The sequence below is a fragment of the Malania oleifera genome, chromosome 1 (assembly GCF_029873635.1).
Source record: "Malania oleifera isolate guangnan ecotype guangnan chromosome 1, ASM2987363v1, whole genome shotgun sequence".
Lineage (NCBI taxonomy): Eukaryota > Viridiplantae > Streptophyta > Magnoliopsida > Santalales > Ximeniaceae > Malania > Malania oleifera.
Genome location: NC_080417.1, coordinates 3,849,293 through 3,867,962, shown reverse-complemented (window position 1 = coordinate 3,867,962; position 18,670 = coordinate 3,849,293). Strand labels below are relative to the sequence as shown.

The 18,670-nt window shown below is 33.1% G+C and overlaps 1 protein-coding gene and 1 non-coding gene across 3 annotated transcripts; both read right to left on the bottom strand.

Annotated features, from left to right (window-relative positions):
- Positions 1-279: 279 nt before the first annotated feature.
- Positions 280-7,904, bottom strand: LOC131154030 (serine hydroxymethyltransferase, mitochondrial). 2 transcript variants are annotated; one of them, XM_058106505.1, is made up of 16 exons: positions 7,614-7,904; positions 7,480-7,530; positions 7,239-7,325; positions 6,366-6,487; positions 6,114-6,190; positions 5,134-5,258; positions 4,486-4,578; positions 3,453-3,545; positions 2,955-3,152; positions 2,699-2,803; positions 1,883-1,948; positions 1,671-1,748; positions 1,383-1,494; positions 1,179-1,289; positions 855-1,025; positions 280-513 (listed from the first exon to the last, which is right to left on the bottom strand). In XM_058106505.1, exons 1-15 carry the CDS (start codon positions 7,704-7,706, stop codon positions 877-879), a joined length of 1,560 nt encoding a protein of 519 aa, XP_057962488.1. In that variant the 5' UTR covers positions 7,707-7,904; the 3' UTR covers positions 280-513; positions 855-876. The 2 variants fall into 2 exon arrangements, with proteins under 2 accessions (XP_057962488.1, XP_057962479.1); XM_058106496.1 differs by having other exon boundaries at positions 280-1,025; positions 7,614-7,827.
- Positions 7,905-15,442: 7,538 nt separating this feature from the next.
- TRNAN-GUU (transfer RNA asparagine (anticodon GUU)) lies at positions 15,443-15,516 on the bottom strand. The gene has a single exon. It is a non-coding gene; the product is annotated as a tRNA-Asn (tRNA).
- Between the last annotated feature and the right edge of the window lie 3,154 nt (positions 15,517-18,670).

The window sequence follows — 18,670 nt, the reverse complement described above, 5'->3', positions numbered from 1 at the left end:
ATAGCTTATTAGCAATTGTTTTTTAAATCCATTGAAGGCTTCCTCTAGAGATATTAGAGTCCTTTTCATTCTTCTCAAAATTCAAATTTGAAACTTTCATCATCAAACCCCCAAACCATTGAAGTTTATGCTTAATTAGGAGCTTATTGTTGGGAAGAGAAATACTAGGAGAAGGTGCACCACAAGCCACCTTGTAACTCGCCCTATAATTGGACTCCTAGCCATTTTCTTCAAACATAAAGTAATACTTCAGATAGTTTTGATTCTCAATACTACACATTTTTCCATAAATTAAGGACAAAGGTCAATCTTATATATTTTTATTTGCTTCAAAAATTAAGGCAAGTTTATTGAGCTGCAAAGCCTTAATTAATATACATATACAGTGTCATGAAGATTACAATAGAGGTTCTAGTGGATTTTGTAAATGAAGCTCAAAATTCACACCGATGGTGTATGCTTTGCTAATAACTTTAATCCACCACTGAACTCCATCAGCTGTAATTACATAATCTGAACACAAACAAAATGGTGCTTAGGAATCATTAGAACATAAATCCAATTTGGACTTGTGTGGATATTCAAGAAATTCAATACAAATTTGTACTATATTTTATTCAAACTAATGCAAATTCCATGCTCCCAGAAAATGCAAGGCAAGAATTTCAAAAATGAACATCAACGATGATCTAGATTTGTACAGATTTGGACAAATGCAATATAGAATTGTATTTCGTTCTTCCCAAATCTATACAAATACAAATCTAAGGCCTATGATTTAAGTTTGTAGATACAAAAGCTCCAAAAAAAAAAAAAAAAACTTATTTGTAGTAAGATACAAGAAATAACATCACCTGACAATGTATGAACCCTTGCTCAGTTCTTGTACTTCATGGTCTCCTTCTCAAATCCAATGGTTGGGAATTGTTTTGCATATTCCTCAACCTGTTGGCGAAGTTCTGCAATCCCAGATTGGATGTGGGCACCAGACTGCATTGTAGCCAAGAATTCCTTCAGCTTCGTCCCTAGAGAGAAAAACCAATGGAATGCACCAGTGTTAGCCAATTCAAATGGGCTTGGAATGCACAAAGCGAGCCACATAGCATGGTGTACCAATCAGAGAATCTCAAGCTCAATGGCAAAAGTAGATATATTCGTAACAAGTGAATTTGAAGAACCTTTGGTTTCAGCCTTGATTTTCACAGCCAACTTCACAGCAGCATCAAAAAATTCAGCGACCTTAACAAAATCCTCCTCAATGAATCCTCTGGAAGTAAGAGCTGGGGTCCCTGGAGCAGAATATAAATTTTATCAAAGATCAAACAGATTAGTTTTGAAAAAATGATTTTTAAGTAGAATGTGATCAAGGAAGAGGCATCAACCCATCCTGATGCCACCAGGAACCATGGCAGACACATCTCCAGGAACTGTGTTTTTGTTTGCTGCAATATGAACAGACTCCAACACTTTTTCAACTCTGGATCCATCAATACCCTGAAAATTAGAAAGGAAATAGAACAGCAACAACTTAAAATTTTCATCTTTAAAATGAAAAAATAAGAAAGTAAATAATTAAGACACTGTGCCATTTAGAGTATTTCCTACACAGACCTATTGAAACATGAACATCTCTCACGTAATAATAGTCCAAAAATTATCGAATCTTCTACCTTGTTTTTCAAGTTCACCAAAACTAAATGGTTATCAGTTCCACCAGAAACAAGCTCATAGCCCTTCTCTATCAATGCCTGCAAAATTGGTAAAATCATTTTGCAATGCACCCAGGCTCCTCAATAAGATGCATTGATATGAGTTAAAAACTTTATAAATGCATCCATGAAATCTTGCTTCAACCTAACTCTGTGACAGTAACACCTTATACCTGCGCAAACTTTGAGCAATTACTAAGAACTTGCTCTTGGTAGGCTTTGTATTCTGAAGTCATAGCCTGCATTACAAAAATGTAAGAGAACATGAGAGCTTGTATGGGAACAAAATTAGCCTTGCATTTCCAAAAATGACTGCGCCAAAGTGAAATGGCATGCTATGACTACTACTTGTAAGCACAACCAAAAGTATTTAGCAATGAGATAAAAAAAAAAAGAACCAAAGCAAAAAGTGAATTTAGGACAGGGTCCCTGACAGCTTATTCAAAAGCCAGAACTCTTTTAATCAAGGTTAAACTGATTCTCTCAAGAAATTGCTTCAAAACTATATATATACATACATTAAATTGATTTGGCACTTCAATGTGTGTGTAGCTCAATTTATCATAGATAATGTGGGAGTATTTCTATGGTGTGTTGAATCTCAGTCCATATAGTACTAGGAATAAAAAGGAAATTTTTTTACTAAATATCATCAAATAGTGTTTTATTTCTCAATATATCCATAGATATGCTAAAAGTATTTGAAAAAAAAAAAAAACTGGCTAGTATATGTATCCATATATATGATATATAATTTAACTTTAAGTACTTCAGGACTATTTTGGCATCCAATGAAGCATATAACCACCATATAGGAAAATGGAGGGTGGGCAAAACCAAAAATATAAATAAAAGACAACTCTTATACTAAAATTTGGGATTGGCCATATGACCACCATTGTAAATAAAATTATTTTGACGGAGTTTTCTTCATTAGATTTGATAAAATTTCTACTATCATGATGCAAAATATCCTCTGATCTGCATACCTGTTTCAAGGCAACTGCCAAGCCAGTAATCGTGTGGTTGTGTGGTCCACCTTGAAGTCCAGGAAAGACAGCCTGATTGATTTTGTCTTCATAGTCATACAACACCTTCAGGATGAACTCAAAAGTATTAATGTTTGTTCTAAACCAAAAATAGCTTAAAAAGATGCTCTATCAAACGTACTGACCAAGTAGCACCAAAGGAAAATTTGTGTAAAACTTATTTGTTTAATTATTTGTTTTAACGTATATGGCTTACCTCTTGCCCTTGCTTATTAATCTCTTTTACCCCCTTTCTAAAGAAAATCATAGCTCCCCTTGGCCCACGAAGTGACTTGTGGGTTGTAGTGGTCACTACATCTGCATATTCAAATGGAGATGGGATGACACCACCCGCAACTAACCCACTAATGTGAGCCATGTCAGCCAGCATAACTGCTTTCTGCTTGTCACAGACCTGTCAAACGCATACAAAATGTAAAGTTGTAGCCTTATAGTTTTGACTGACATATGAAGACTTACTTAGAATTAAACATATGAATGAATGTCCCATGCAGTGGGACCCCGATGGTTTGACTCTAAGACATTCACATTAGAGATATCGAATTAAAACCTTGGGATTGGATGGGAAGGAGTTCTCAGTAGGGGATGGGCAACTTGTGTAGACCAGGTCACCAGGCCCAATGGACTAACAAGCATGAACATATGGATCTTTATGGCTTGGAAATTTGGACTAGATCAATCAAATTTAGTGTACCTTGCGAATACGTGCGTAATCATAGAGGCGTGCATAAGCACTAGCACCAGCAACTATTAGTTTTGGCCTGAAGAGCTTGGCACTTTTCTCCAACTGCAAGTTATAATTTTAAGTTCACTAAGCATTCTGGGGAAAGAGGTCAAGCTGTACAGCTCTTAAGGAAATACCAAAATTAATTCAATCAAAAATAAAGTTAGAATTGACTGATCCATGCTAAAGAGATGAGTAAGAAATACATCACTCTGTCCACATAATTTCTCTAATAACAAGGGCATTTTAGAAAGAAAAAGCCAAACAAAATTGCTATTTTTTTGAAGTCTGAAAATCATAAAGTGAAAGCATTTTTTATCATAAAGCAACATGAGCTTCAGCTGTCAGGTAGTGCATTAGCTTTCTCATGGCATATGTAAGGCTGTGCATGTTAAGCATATATTTCTCACTGTAACAACTATCCGTTCTACAAGTGTATGGAGCATTTTGTGTTCTTTTCCTTGAACAAGAAAAAAAATACTAGAAACTCCAACAAATAAAATCAGATAGGCACAAATCAAGGGCTAATCTGGCCTGTTGTCTACTGCAAACAAAGAAGTTCAAAGATTATACTTTCTCTATTATTTGAAATAAACAAATCTTACATTCCTATGCTTTATTTACAAAGTGTGATGCTGAAAACTGGTGGCTCACTAGTAAATCCCTGCCAATATTTGCAGAAAGTCGAAATGTCAAAAATAAAAAAAATCTAATTCAGACTTGATTCTCCATGTTTTAAAAGAAGAGTATCACCACTGTTTTAACCTTTGTCTAAAATTATTGTGAATGCCTATACAGCTTGACTTTACTCCTTTCCTAAAAAACAGTTTTTTCCCTCAATTTCAGTGACTTTAGCTACACTATGATTATCAAGAACAAACCTAATCATGTTTAATAATATGTTTTACCAAAAGCAAATGTTAACAATATAATAGTAAAGCAAAATAGAAGTTTGGCCTTAACTGAAAGAGAATCAGTGTAACAAAAAAGAATGAAAAGTTACCTGGTCATAGTCAATATAACCGGTGCTCTCATCCAGTCTATACGGCATTGTCTCAAAAAAGATAGAAACTGCAGATATCTTCTTGGTGTCAGTCTGCGTTTGTGAGAGAAAAAATAATGAGACTTTGTCCATATGGCAGTTAGCAAATGCAAATAATGTTTTGATTAGTCTGAGCAAGGTTAGCTCCTCCCAATTTTCAAAATTCAAGGACTTAATGCACTCCAGCCCACACGATTCAATTTTTCTTTTTTCATAGTTTCACAATCCAAATAATTCCAATGGAAAAGGAACTTCTAGATTTACAGTTCTGCAAGGAAAGCATCAATAAGATTCATTACCTAACCAAAAAGGGGGAAAAACAGAAAGTGTTAATAAAAAAAGTATTGTATTCCATTGAAGTATATGCATGACAGTGATAAGTTACAAATAGTCTATAGTGAGGGAAAAAAAATCATCTGTCCTGGTAACAGATAAGAATAGGCTATATATCAACCACTGTGCCTTGAGATGATAATGCTATTTTATTGCATAGCAGATAGCAATTTTTTTAAGCCTCTATGCAAGTTAGATTCCAACCATAAGAAATTAAGGATTATACAGTAGTTCAATATACAGAACAATGGCACTAGTCATGTAACTTGGAAGTACCTGATAGCCATGTGAAAGATGCCCACCATGAGGAAGATCAAGTGCCATAATCCTATCATGAGGTTTTAACAATGCAGTGTAAACTTGAAAGTTGGACGGAGAGCCAGACAAAGGCTGCACATTGACTGCAAAATAAAAGGGTAAGTACACATTTAGGAAAGCAGATACTAAGACAAGCACTCCCAGGAATTTCTTCTCCAAGCATGCAATCCCACACCAATGAATTATAATTCCTTAAGCATGCACTCCAGGAAATTTCCCCCCTAGCCATCTTCTATGGTGTTCACAAAGTAATTGCACAGGACCAATTCCAGGCTAAATGTTGTCCCTGTACATTTTTAACATTAAATAAATTAGAGCAAGTTATGTGTAATTTACTAATTGTTCTTTGGACTCTTAGCACAAGGACATTGCAATATGATTCCCGAAAATTCCAAGACAGAATGAATGAACCTAAGCTCATATTTTCAGCAGACATAAAACAAGAGGTGACAGGCCCCCAGGAAGAGAGGGAAGGAACAAAAATTTAAGCAGTTCATGTATACTGGCCGACTTACCCAAAAAATCTACTGGTAGATGTAGCTCTAACTTCTTCCTCCACTTCCTGAACAAAAACTAACCAACCCACCCATTTCTAGATTTTAACTTCTATAAAATCCTTACTGCATCATCAGTGAGGAAAGTAGTTTTAAGTTAGGGACATCAAAATGACAAGAAGAAGACTAGGACGAATATGCATGCATACATTGAGAAAACCCATGATTACAATCTAACGATATTGTGGCTCTGGATTGACAGCAGAAATGAAGTTTAGTAGGGGATCCAAACAAATGGGATTTAAGATTTTAACAAGTTGAGGTCATTGCCCTCATCGCATCTGCAACAAAGTACTGGATATAGTTCAGCCAGTACACCAAGCTTTTCAATTTAAAATGCACAACTGAGGTATTCCTAGTCATGCGGAATTTGCAAGCATTTACCTCCCCATTTTGCAGGATCCAGCCCAAACACTTCCAAAGCACGCTTCTGGCATAAGGATTCCGCCATGTCAATGTACCTGAACAATGAACATCTCATGCTTTCTGTATCATAATCAGCTGCAGTGTCCCCCAAAATAAAGAAAAAAGAAAAGAGACTAGGCTGGTATGCCGTATCACTAAATGTTATTTAACATAACCAGCTAGTAGAGACTACAGGTATCAGGAATACTAAATTGAGAAGGCAGCACATACTCATTTCCTCCATAGTATCTCGCACCAGGATATCCTTCACTGTACTTGTTAGTCATGACAGACCCAACAGCTTGCATCACGGAGACAGATGTGAAGTTCTCCGAGGGAATGAGTTCAAGTCCCTTCGCAAACATAGAACGAATTCTAGTGAGAGATTAATACATAAAAGAAACTGTGAATCAGAATGCCTTTTGAATTGGAATCTAAATATTTTTTGTTTGGTTAACGAGAACTGTCGCTTTTTTAAAAAAGCCAAACTAATAGGATATACTTGCGATTTCATTGTTTACGATGCCAGTAGCCAAAATACTCAAATAAGTTCAACACAATAGCTTAATTCAAGTTGAGGTGTCAGTCTTGGCCTCTTTGGAGTAAAAACAATTAGAAATGTAAGAATAAGATTGAAATTTTGCATTGTCTTCCACTTTGCTCCATTTTCAGCAATCAAAAGGAAGACAAAAGTGTTAAGGAAATAACAAGATTTCCATATGAAGATCATACACACAAGGAAACCCAAGATTCACCGTGTGGCAATAAAGACCAAAATTCTCTCTTGAGATTGGTCAAGCCACCAGACACGGATACTTAATTGGTGTAATCAACATGATTTACTTTAATTGTCTACTGAAGAAATTGTATAAATAGGAGCACTGTACAATGTAAATACACACCTAAAATTATAGAAAATCTTTCTCTCAATTCTATTCTTCCTCTCCAAATTCTAGACTCTGAATTTCTTCAAAAAGAGATTAAGCACAAACTCCGGAAAACAGAAGTGCAATTTTTTATTGAAAAGTAATCCAATAACCGTTAACTCTAAGAACAGTTATGCAATGAGAGAGAGAGAGAGAGAGAGAGAGAGACAGAGAAAACCTTCCATTGTCTTGCTTTCTCGAGTTCGATAATGTCAGATACCTCCGGATCGACGACTTCAAGCGGAGCATTCAATTGCTTTGGCCACTGGAAATCGAATATAAAACACGGGACAGCATTTTCAAGCGAGAAGTTAAATCTCAATTAAAAACCGAGTAATGAACAAAATGAGAGATCAACAGAGCCCTCAACAGCGTGGGGAGGACATGAATAGATTAAGAATAAAATGAGGCAGGCTTACTGGAACATTAGACTTTTCCTTCTCGTAGACAGCTTCGCTCGGCAACGATGACTGCGCAACCAAATCAAATAAAAATCAACCACAACCAAAAAAGAAAAAAGAATCAAAGCGAGCAAGAGAAAAAGAGAAAGAACCATGTAATAGAGGGAGCCGCCATTGAAGAGATTTGGCAAGGGCTTGCGGACGAGGGAGGAGGAAAGCCTGCGAAGCGCCATTGTCATGGCCATTGCTCGCTGTTTCAGCTGCCTCAGAATCTTTAGGGTCTCTGCTTTTGGCTGAGATTTCGGTGGTTGCAGAAATTATTTCGTAATACGAAGAAATATATATGGCTTCCATCATTTTCGTTATCCCACTCAAGCTTCTGAGAAAAGAGAGGGAGGTAACGGTGCTACCTCACCAAGACACCAACGAGGCAACGACTACCATCAAGCCCTCCCCCTGCCCCACCCAACCAGGGCATGCCAATTTATTTATTTATGTTTTGGACTATTATTATTATTATTATCTATTTTCTTTTCTAGTGAGGCCTTGCTTGTAATTATAAACTTGTTTTGAAATTTTGAAAGTGAGTTTGGGAGGGGATGTCATGTGAATGACGTATCTTTAACTTTGTGTTTGTTTATTCACTCAAGCCACATTAAGTCGCAAAAAAATATTTTTTTTATTTTTTGTTTTAATTTTTCAAAAAATTATAAGATAGTTAATTAATTTTTTTAGTTTTATAATATTTATATAAAAACTCTGCCTGTGATGCACTTAATGTCCTACTTTTTTTACACACAACCGGTCATAAGCCTAGTAAAAGAGGAGGGTTGCGTTAGGTAGCTGACAGTCAGCATAAAATTTGTCATATCACTGTGATATGAATTCTTTTCGAATATTTGTTAGAGTGTCCCCTAAGAGCGACGCGTTATACTTAAACCACTTGAGTGTAGCGAAAAGTGGACAAAGTTGGGCTAGGTTGTCGCCCCGAAGCGACCCGCTTTGTGAGCGCCTGGGTACAGTATCAAATATGCGAGGGTTCCCACTTCATTCTAGATGTGGGCAAGTAAAGACATTAGTTCGGAAAACTATGCTTAGATTAGCAACTTGAAATGTAGGGACACTTACGGGTAAAAACATGGAAATTGTGGATACAATGATCAAAAGAAAAATTAATATAATTTGCTTTCAAGAAACTAAATGGGTGAGGAAGAAAGTTAGAGAAATTGATAAATCAGAATTTAAACTTTAGTACACTAAAAAAGAAAAACATAAGAATAGAGTAAGCATTATTATAGACAAAAACTTAAAAGATTGCATTGTGGGTGTAACTAGAGTAGGGGATAGAATTATTAAAATTAAGATGGTATAAGGACAAAAGATAGAAATATCATTAGTGTTTATGCTTTTTAAGTTGACTTAGCAGAAAATCTTAAGAGACAATTTTTGGAAGATATGGAGGCATATCAGGGACTCAGAAAATATTTATGAGAGGAAATATGAATGGACATGTTGGAGGAGATAATAAAAATTATGAAAGAATACAAAGAAAATATGGATATGGAGACAAAAATGAGTATAGAGAGATGATCTTAGATTTCATTATATCATATGATTTTAATATAATAAATACTTGTTTTGAGAAGAAAAAAAAAACACTTAATAACCTTTAAAAGTAGATAAAATAAAAGTCAAATAGATTTTTTTTTTAAACTAGGAGGGTAGATCGTTTATCATGCAATGACTGTAAAGTTATTTCAGGTAAAAGTCTAACCACACAATATAGAGTTTTAGTATTAGATATATGTATTCAAAAATGAATGAAAAATGATAAAATAAACCAGTGTAAGAGAACTAGATGGTAGAACCTAAAAGGAGAAAATATAATCAAATTTAATGATAAAATAATCAAATATGGGGATTGGACCATAGAGGATGGGATAAATATATATATATACATATATATATATATATATATTTTAAAAGGGTGGCACCTCTATTTATTTATTGATATACCACCACTTTTGTCGGAGGAATACCGTGGTTACAAGACAAGTAATGACCAATGTCCAACCAAAACAGGACTACAAGTCCAAACAAAACTAAACAAGGACTTACTAACCAATAAAACACCCCACGCATCAAATCAAATAAAAGGAAAAAAATAAACATATACTAATACCAAAAGAAAACCAGCTAAACATACCTCATATTCCAAATACTCTGTGGCATACCAGTATCATTTTCATACTTCATAACACATACATACGATACAATTTGAAACACATACGTACAGTTTCAAAACAAGTTCCATACATTTCCATACAATTCCATACAGTTCCATACAATACTCAAATACATACATACATACATACGGTCAGTGTCGTCACACTACTCACAACTGCACAAGTCACCTAGTCTCACAGCGGTTACGTTCCAACATATTAAACTACGAAGGTTTCCGACTCAGGCCCAATAGTGAATCCATTGCTACATATGCAACTACACAAGGTCACCTGGTCTAACCCCAATTACGTTACCATGTGCAAACTATGCTGCGTCAACCTAGGCCCACTGTGGTCCGTTGTTACATTCGGTGACCAACTGAATCATACTGGTGATATTTCGCACCCTGAATATAGAGCCAGTCACTCTTGCCCACGGTAATTAGCCGTTACAGGGCACAGCGTATGGTAGTTAGCCGCCCCTAGCTGTTACGACATACAGTAGTTAGCCGCCCCTAGCCGTTTCGGCGTACGGTAGTTAGCCGCCCCTAGCCGATTTTCAAAAAACCTGGAATCACTTTGGAACTCACGTCCCTATACATTTCAGCGTACGGTAATAAGCCGCCACATAGCTGTTTTTCACAAATACTTGAAATATTTACATACATACACACGTACCACACTTATTTGGTTTACGGCAAATCATATCGTTTACAATTTCAAGTATACAGTTTATGCAAATATGGATTACGATCACCTCAATAATACAGTTTAAATGACATAAACGGTTTTCAAATCAAATAAGAGATGATACCCGAAATCCCTAATTTTCCCAAAAACTATAACCCAAAAATCCCGTATTTTCACCCGATAGATTTCCCCAAATAAGTAGTCAAAACATACATACGATCGTAGCTTATAGGCTTACCAATCCTGATTTCGAAAATGAACTGATATAAACAGAATCCCCTTACCTCAACCTGAAACCAAACCACGAACTCTACGGCCCTCAAAACTACGAACTGAAACTCCGAAATCTACAAATCACAATACTAAACATGCTTATAATCCATACTACTACACATATACCGAATCAGAAATAAAAATCGAGTCTTACCTCGATTTTGGCCCGAAACCCGAAAATGCTCGAACCGAGATTCCTATCCACAGAAGTTGTAGAGAATCCTTCCACGATCCTCGTGGTAACCTCGGATTTCCGATTCTATCAAAACCGGCGAGGAAATCTAGAGAGAGAGAGAGAGAGAGAGACAGAGTTTAGAGAAAGAGAGAGAGAGAGTAGAGAGAGAATGAAGAAGAAACCAGATATCCCCTTTTAAGCCTTTGACTTGCCCGGTTTTCATCAACGAAAAGTACCTTCATCGACGAAAAATCAAGAATTTTATCGCGGATGTCGGCAGCCTCGTCGACGAACTCTGATATTTAAAATTTTCCAAACCTCTCAGCTTCTTTTCATCGACGAACCTCTGAATTTCGTTGATGAAAAGTCTACTGCCTTCGTCGACGAAATCTGGCTTCGTTGACAAAATCTGTAGAAATCCCTTTATATTTTTCCGAGTTCTTACAAGTTCAGTATAAAACGTGGCAAAAATGTAGAAACAGATATAATTTTGAAAAATATAAGGAGGCAACAAAAGATGCAAAAAATACTGTTAGTGAAGTTAAATATGAATCATTTAGTAGTTTGTATGATATATTAGGTACAAAAGAAGAAGAAAAATATATATTTAAACTTGCTAAAATTAGAGAAAGTAAGAGTAAGGACTTAGGAAATGTAAAATGTATAAAACGTGATGATGATATTGTCTTGGTTAAGGACGAAAACATTAAAAAAAGACGACGAAATTACTTTAGTAAGTTGCTTAATGAAAACCAAAAAGAATGCTTAAATTTAGAATTTTCAATGAGGAAAATACTAAAAATATGAGATTTATTCCCAAAATTAGAGTTAACGAAATTAAGTTTGCATTAAAAAAGATGAAAAATGAGAAAGTTATGGGACCAAACAACATCCCAATTGAAGTTTGGAAATACTTAGGTGAACTAATTTATTCAATACAATTGTAAAAAGAAGTATATGTAGTAGGTATACCGATGTCATTAAGGATATGTATAATGGAGTAATGACTAGTGTAAGGATTATAGATGAAAAAACTAGAGAATTTCTAATCACCATAAGTGTACATCAAAGATCTATTTTGAGTATTTATCTTTTTACTTTAGTGATGGATCAATTGACTAAGAGTATTCAAAAGAAGTTTTCACGCTATATGTTGTTTGCAGATGATATTATAATAATTGACAACTAGGAACGGAGCAGGAGTTAAGTTATAATTATGGAGAGAAGTTTTAGAATCTAGAGACTTTAGGATAAGTAAAAATAAGACAGAATATATTAAATGTAATTTTAGTAATGATACGAGGAATATTTGAGACAAAGTTAAACTTGATGATGAATAAATAAATAGCACTTGTAGATTTCGATACTTTGGATCTATTATGCAAACTGATGGAGAAATTGAAAATGATGTAATGCATAGAGTTAAAGCAAGTTGGGTAAAATAGAGAAGTGTTTCAAGTGTGCTTTGTGATCATAGAATACCCTTAAAATTGAAAGAGAAGTTTTATAAGACAGCTATAAGACCAACTATTCTACATGGAACGGAATGTTGGGCGATGAAGAAACATGAGTGATAAATAGAGTATATGCTTAGATGTGATATCCATAATGAATATATTCGCGTTAAGTTAGGTGTAACTCTTATAAAAGATAGGATAAAGAAGAGACGATTGAGATGATATGGACATTTGCAACGTAGGCCACATAGTGCACCTGTGAGGAAGAGTAACTTAGTTACTGTAGGGGGCAGTAAAAGGGGTAGGGGTAAACTTAAAATAACTTGGGAGGAGAGAGTGAGTAAGGATTTAATATTCTTGAATCTATCAAAGAAAATGGTTCACAATCGCATAAATTGGCGGAAAATGATTCATATAGCCGACCCCACTTAGTGAGACTAAGGCTTGGTTTTGTCGTTGTTGTATAATATTTATATAAAATAAATAAATAATAATAATAAATTTTGATACTATTTGTCCATGTAGGTACATGTGATCTCTATAATGGAGGATGATGGATAAGTAGAGCATTGACTTGACCCTTATTTACCTAAGGGGCGGATTGTACAATGAAAAATTTTTAGTTTGTCTAGAAAGTGATTATTGCGTTGTTGTTTATCTTTATTTTCTATTACATTTGGAAGCATAGATTTTGAATATTGTATTTAAATTTGGATGGATTTAAATAATTTTTAATGCAATTTTGTATATTATTTTGTCTAAATTCAATACAAATTTAAATCCAAACGTTATTCAAACATAAGATTCATATAATTTGTAGAAAAATCCAATGACAAAAATAAAGAGTGGATAATTATATATTTTGAAATTTGTTGAGGTAAAATAAGCCATTGAACAGAAATTATGGATGATCATGAGAGGCTTTAATATCTAAAGGAACATAATTCAGGTTTTTTTTTTTTTTGGAAAAAATATATGCAAAATGAATTCAAACACAAAGTTGAACAGCTCACGAGTCAACTCGTTTAGTAGCTCGTGAAATAACTCGATATTAGGCTCGTGAACAAATTCAATTCAAATCATATTAAATATTTGTATTAAAATTTTTTACTTTAAAATATATTTGTCTCAAATTATATTTATTAATTATTAATTAATTTAATTAGCTAGTGGCTTGGTCTGTTTATCAGCTTGAAACGAACTCCAGTCGAGCCAAGTTTCAACTTGAGCTTGAGGTCGAACAAAAAATTTTAAGCTCGAGTCGAGCTCGAGCTTGATTACAAATCAACGAGCCAAGCTTTGACTTATATTTTTCGTCTTTCTTAATTGTCTCTTCAGTCAAAAGACGAATCTTCAAAACAACACAAGTTAACAAAAACTTAAACCCCGCATGTTTGGTGTTTGAATTTAATAAAATTTTATATTATATTTTATTAAATTTCACTCAAATTTAAATTAAAAAGCTCTCCAAAATATAAAATTAATGATATATGTGATATTTCGTATTTTTGGATAATATCCTCATGGGAAATAATTAATTAAAGTAACTTTAAAAATTTGCATTTAAAGAATTTTAGAATGGAGATGATGCTGTTATGAAAGCCAACCGCGAAAGCCCTATCCATGCTGCCCTTTTCTTGGCCACAAACCCACTCGTGCCCGTTCAACCAGATAGGCTCACCCAGTGGCCCACGGATTCTTTGATTGTTACCATTCCAACTTCTGCGTCACTTTCTCTGGAGTATAGAGTGGGCCTGGGGAATTGGGCCCATTTCCATATTTACAGATTCTGGGCTTGCTTCCAGATGGGCCGGATGCCTCCAATAACTGGGCTGACTGAACTTGTCTTGGGCTGAATCCTACATCGAGTCTGAGTTCATGGCTTGCTTTCAATTTAACTTGATATGTGTTGGTAACGGTTTCGTTCTAGTTTGGTAAGCTATTGTCAAAATCTCGTAATTTTGATATCTTTACTCTTTAGTGATATTCACATGGTAATACCTTCAAGTTGTGTTACGAAGTATAGATTTTGAGTTTAGGATTCTAAATGAAACTCAATACAATTATACATTTTGATTTGTCTAAGTCCATATAAATTTAAATTTAAGCTTTCAAACATGAAATTAGAATGGTCCTGTATGGCTATAATGGTTCAAACCAAGTTTGATGTAATATCATGGGCTTTGATGCATTGGCTTTGACGGTTTTGTTGCACAGAAGACAACTCAAAAGATTGAAGCTCCCTCTCATTCTTACATAATTAAGATTTTCCTGCTCACCCCAAACATAAAATCCTAACAATATTATCATGCAAGGAAGATAATATCTTTTCTTTTAATGATAAAAAAAGGACCTCTCTTCCAATTTTTCTTTATAAAATTTGAAACCCACAAAAGATAGGATATTATATAGCTAGTGTTTGATTGCATAGAGTTGGGGTCTTGGATTTAGATTTGTGTGAATTGGGATGAAGCTGAGTACTACTCTGTATTGCATTTTGTTCAAATTCACAAATTCATCTAAACAACAACAACAACAACAACAAAACCAAGTCTTAAGTCCCACTAGGTTAGGCCGACTGTATGAATTATTTTTCGCCAATTTATGTGATTGTAGACCATTTCTTTTGATAGATTTAAGGCTATTAATAGTGAGAAGAGATTATAAGAGGTTGATATTTTCATGTGTTGTGGCACATGTTGCTTAAATTTGAGACACATGATGGGCAAATCTCAATTATGTTAGTTGTTTGTATTCAAAATTTTTTGTTAGGAGTGGTATTGTCTAGGCAACATGCATAAAAGATACATATAGAGACAATCTCCTCTTTATAAAAAATACTTTGTACTAATGTGTGTTATTTTTTGTAGTTAGTGAATTATACATTTTACCTTCAAAAAAATATTTTTGGAAGTACCTTTATGAGTTATAGTTTATGAGATTTCATATTTCTTAGAATTTACAAGTACATTTAAAAAGACAAATATTACACAACAAGCCTCCCCATATCATGCTAATTTTTTTTTAACCTTACTTTGGTGAGGGAATATATCCACAGATTACCATGAGGAAGCTATTAAAGTGGAGGCTTAAGTAATTATGTCTTTGTAAAAATTATAATAAACTTATTCATATCTATTAGTTAAGAAAATGACAAAATCCGCTAGAAGGAGGGCTTGAACCTCCGACCTTGTGGTTAACAGCCACACGCTCTAGCCAACTGAGCTATTCCAGCTTTGTTTTGGGAAACCACAGTTAAATTTAATTATTTTATTAAACAATTGAATCCCAACGGCTCACCCACCTCTGCGTGGGACATGAGGGCGCACATGAGCATTCTAGGGTTATGGAAAACTTTTTTCATTTTTTATTTTAATATTTTAAAAATTATAAAATAAAATTTTTATAATATTTATATAAAATAAATAACAATAAAAAAGATTGACATTTTTTACTTATGGAAATACTTTTATTTTTCAAATTTTCAAATACTTAAAAAATGTTGCATAATTCTTATTTTTAATTTTTTTTTTATAAAAAAATGAAAATTTCCTATTATTACTTTTTTAGACTTTAAATTCTTACTTTGCACTGGATGGAATTTGGATTTTAACTTTGAATAGTATGTATTTTCCTGTATGTTGTTTGTGTCTATTCCGATCATCCACAAATGAGTGACAGGAATTAAAAATAAGTTAAATGCAATAACTTTTCTTAAGTGATGCAAAGTAGACTTTTCTACTCCCAAGGAATTCCAGAGTTTTGACACTATTATCTTCCGTTTGGAACTTGGAAAATGCTAGAGAAAAGAAAGAAAAATATGAAAGAATTTGCTTTTTTATATTTGACTATCAAGGAAAGTGAGACGGAAAATAAAAATTATTCCAAATCAATGAATAAAAATTTGATTTTATGCATCATTAGTGCTTGATTTTTCTTAATTTTTAATCATATTACAACAAATTTTTATTTAGTAGTGTTTGGTATAGAGAGAAAATATAGTGAAAAATGAGTTCATTTTTATTTTCCTTAATTTTTTCCCAACCAAAATTCTTAATCCAAACGAAACCTTAATTAATAAATTTATTGTTTTGATGTTGTGTGTTAATTAAAAAAGTATTGATATGTGACATGTTTGGAAGAAGGTACAGCTTGGAAACTGAAAAATATGAGAAAAAGAAAAGAAAACTATGAAAGAATTCTTTTTCTTTTATTTTTTTATGTTTAATTATCAAGAAAAATAAGAAGGAAAGTAAAATATATAGTAAATTAATAAATAAAATTTTGATTTTACACATCATTAACATTTGATTTTTTTAACTTTCCAATCATATTACATCAAAATTTTATTTTTAATACTCTTTAATGTGAAAAGAAAATACAGGTAATTTTTTTTTCCTTTCTTTTTCTTTCCTTTCTCTCAACAAAATCTTAATCCAACCTCAAATATCTAAGAGGGTGACCCCTTTTTTGCGTTTAATAAATTAGAAACACATAATCCAATAATTACATTTTACAAAATATGGTAAAGCATGTCTCATCGGCTCTTAATTTTCTTAAAATACAAATTAAATGAATGAAATTGTTGAATTTCAGCAAATAAATGAGGCCTTGGATCAGATATATAGGTCACATTTTTCTAGGCATTCATAAGAACAAACTATAAAACATGAATTTTTCATGACCACCCACCTCTACCCAGCCACCATTTAAAAACAAAAAGCTTGACTTGACATCCATGACGAAGGAGAAGAAGAAGAAGAAGAAATAATGAGTCTCATTGCAAAACTGAAGTTTCTAGTTTCCACGGCGAATGATTCAGTGCTATTTAAAGATTTTAAGTGCGAAGACTTTTGCTTGCTGGGGTAAAGGAAGATGTCTGTTTAATTATGGCAAATCTTAAAGGAACTTAAAGTATTTTGGGAGGAGTCTTTGATTTAGATCTGTGTAAATTTAAACAAAATGTGCTATAAAATTAAGTTAAATTTGATTCAAATTTATCAAAATTTAAATTTAAAGTTTGAAATCTATGTTCCTTTCTTATGTGAACTTTGAATTATTGCAATTGAAAATCACAATTTTCTCTTTTATTTGATTCCTGTTGTACATTTGTTCAATATATTTGCATGTTTTCCACATAATAATTGTGTGTTAGCTTTCTTTTCAATTGCTTTGTGCAAGGTTTTGGAGGATGGTAAATCGGTAATGAATGTAGAAAAAGGTTGAGCCTTCTGCGCCACTCCTCCATGATTCAAATATTTCTGTGGGAGTTTAATGAAGTGCTAGTTGTCAATGGGATGAGGAGATAAATTATTTAACTTTTTTTTTTTTTTTTCATTTCCTTTGAAAGGGAACTAAAATATTGTAAGGACATATAAGTTTGGTTTTCTCTTTAACCAAATACAAAAATAAATTTTCCTAAATTAGTGTTTGGAAGTATGGATTTCAGGACTTTGATTTGAATTTCGAATAAACTCAATATAATTTTATATTATAATTTTTCAAATCCATATAAATTCAAATTCAATAAGTGAAATCTATGTTTTCAAATGTAGAGTCATGTTGCGTTTGAGAGCATAGATTTTAGACTTTAGATTTGGATTTGGGTATATTTGGATAAATTTTAATATAATTTTATATTACATTAGATCATGAATTTCATTTGAGGAAAAGAGAGAGAGAGAAAAAAAGAAATTTATTTTTATTAATTTTTTGTATATAAAAGATCATTAAAAATGGAATTTTTTTAAAAATATACAATTACAAATTTTTAAAAATCAAAGACTTATAACTTATATAATAATTTTTATTCACTAATTTACTATATATATATTTACATGTAGTAGTGGAAACATGTGTGTTGCACATAAAACATTTTATTTTATTAATTTTTAATTTAAAACATAATCTCTAAGTTTATAAAAAAAAACATGAATTTATGCCCTATTTGTTGCATTTAATAAAACATCTATGTGAGAAAATAAATCTTAAACTATGTGGTAGGAATTCTATGGTTAGCATCAAAGTCATTGAATTCAGCAAACTTTAATCGAGGAGATTTTTAGTAACTAGTGCCAATTTTACAATATACACTTTGATGCATATGATGAGGCTAAAATATGAATCCCAGCAAGTGATTGAAACCCAACAAGAAGAAGTGAATGAAACCCAACATAGCTCCACGTGCTATGGAGAAAAGGACAAGGCTACTTTTGTCAAATTTTACTAAAAACTAAAGAAATAAAATGCCATAAATTTATTATATTTCTTAAAATGCCATTTATTTTTATCATTATAAATATTTTTACTTCTCCGGTCACCTCACCATTGTTTTTACCAAACATTTAATTTCTTCCTAATCACTTTTATTTTTTCACAAAGACCGCAAA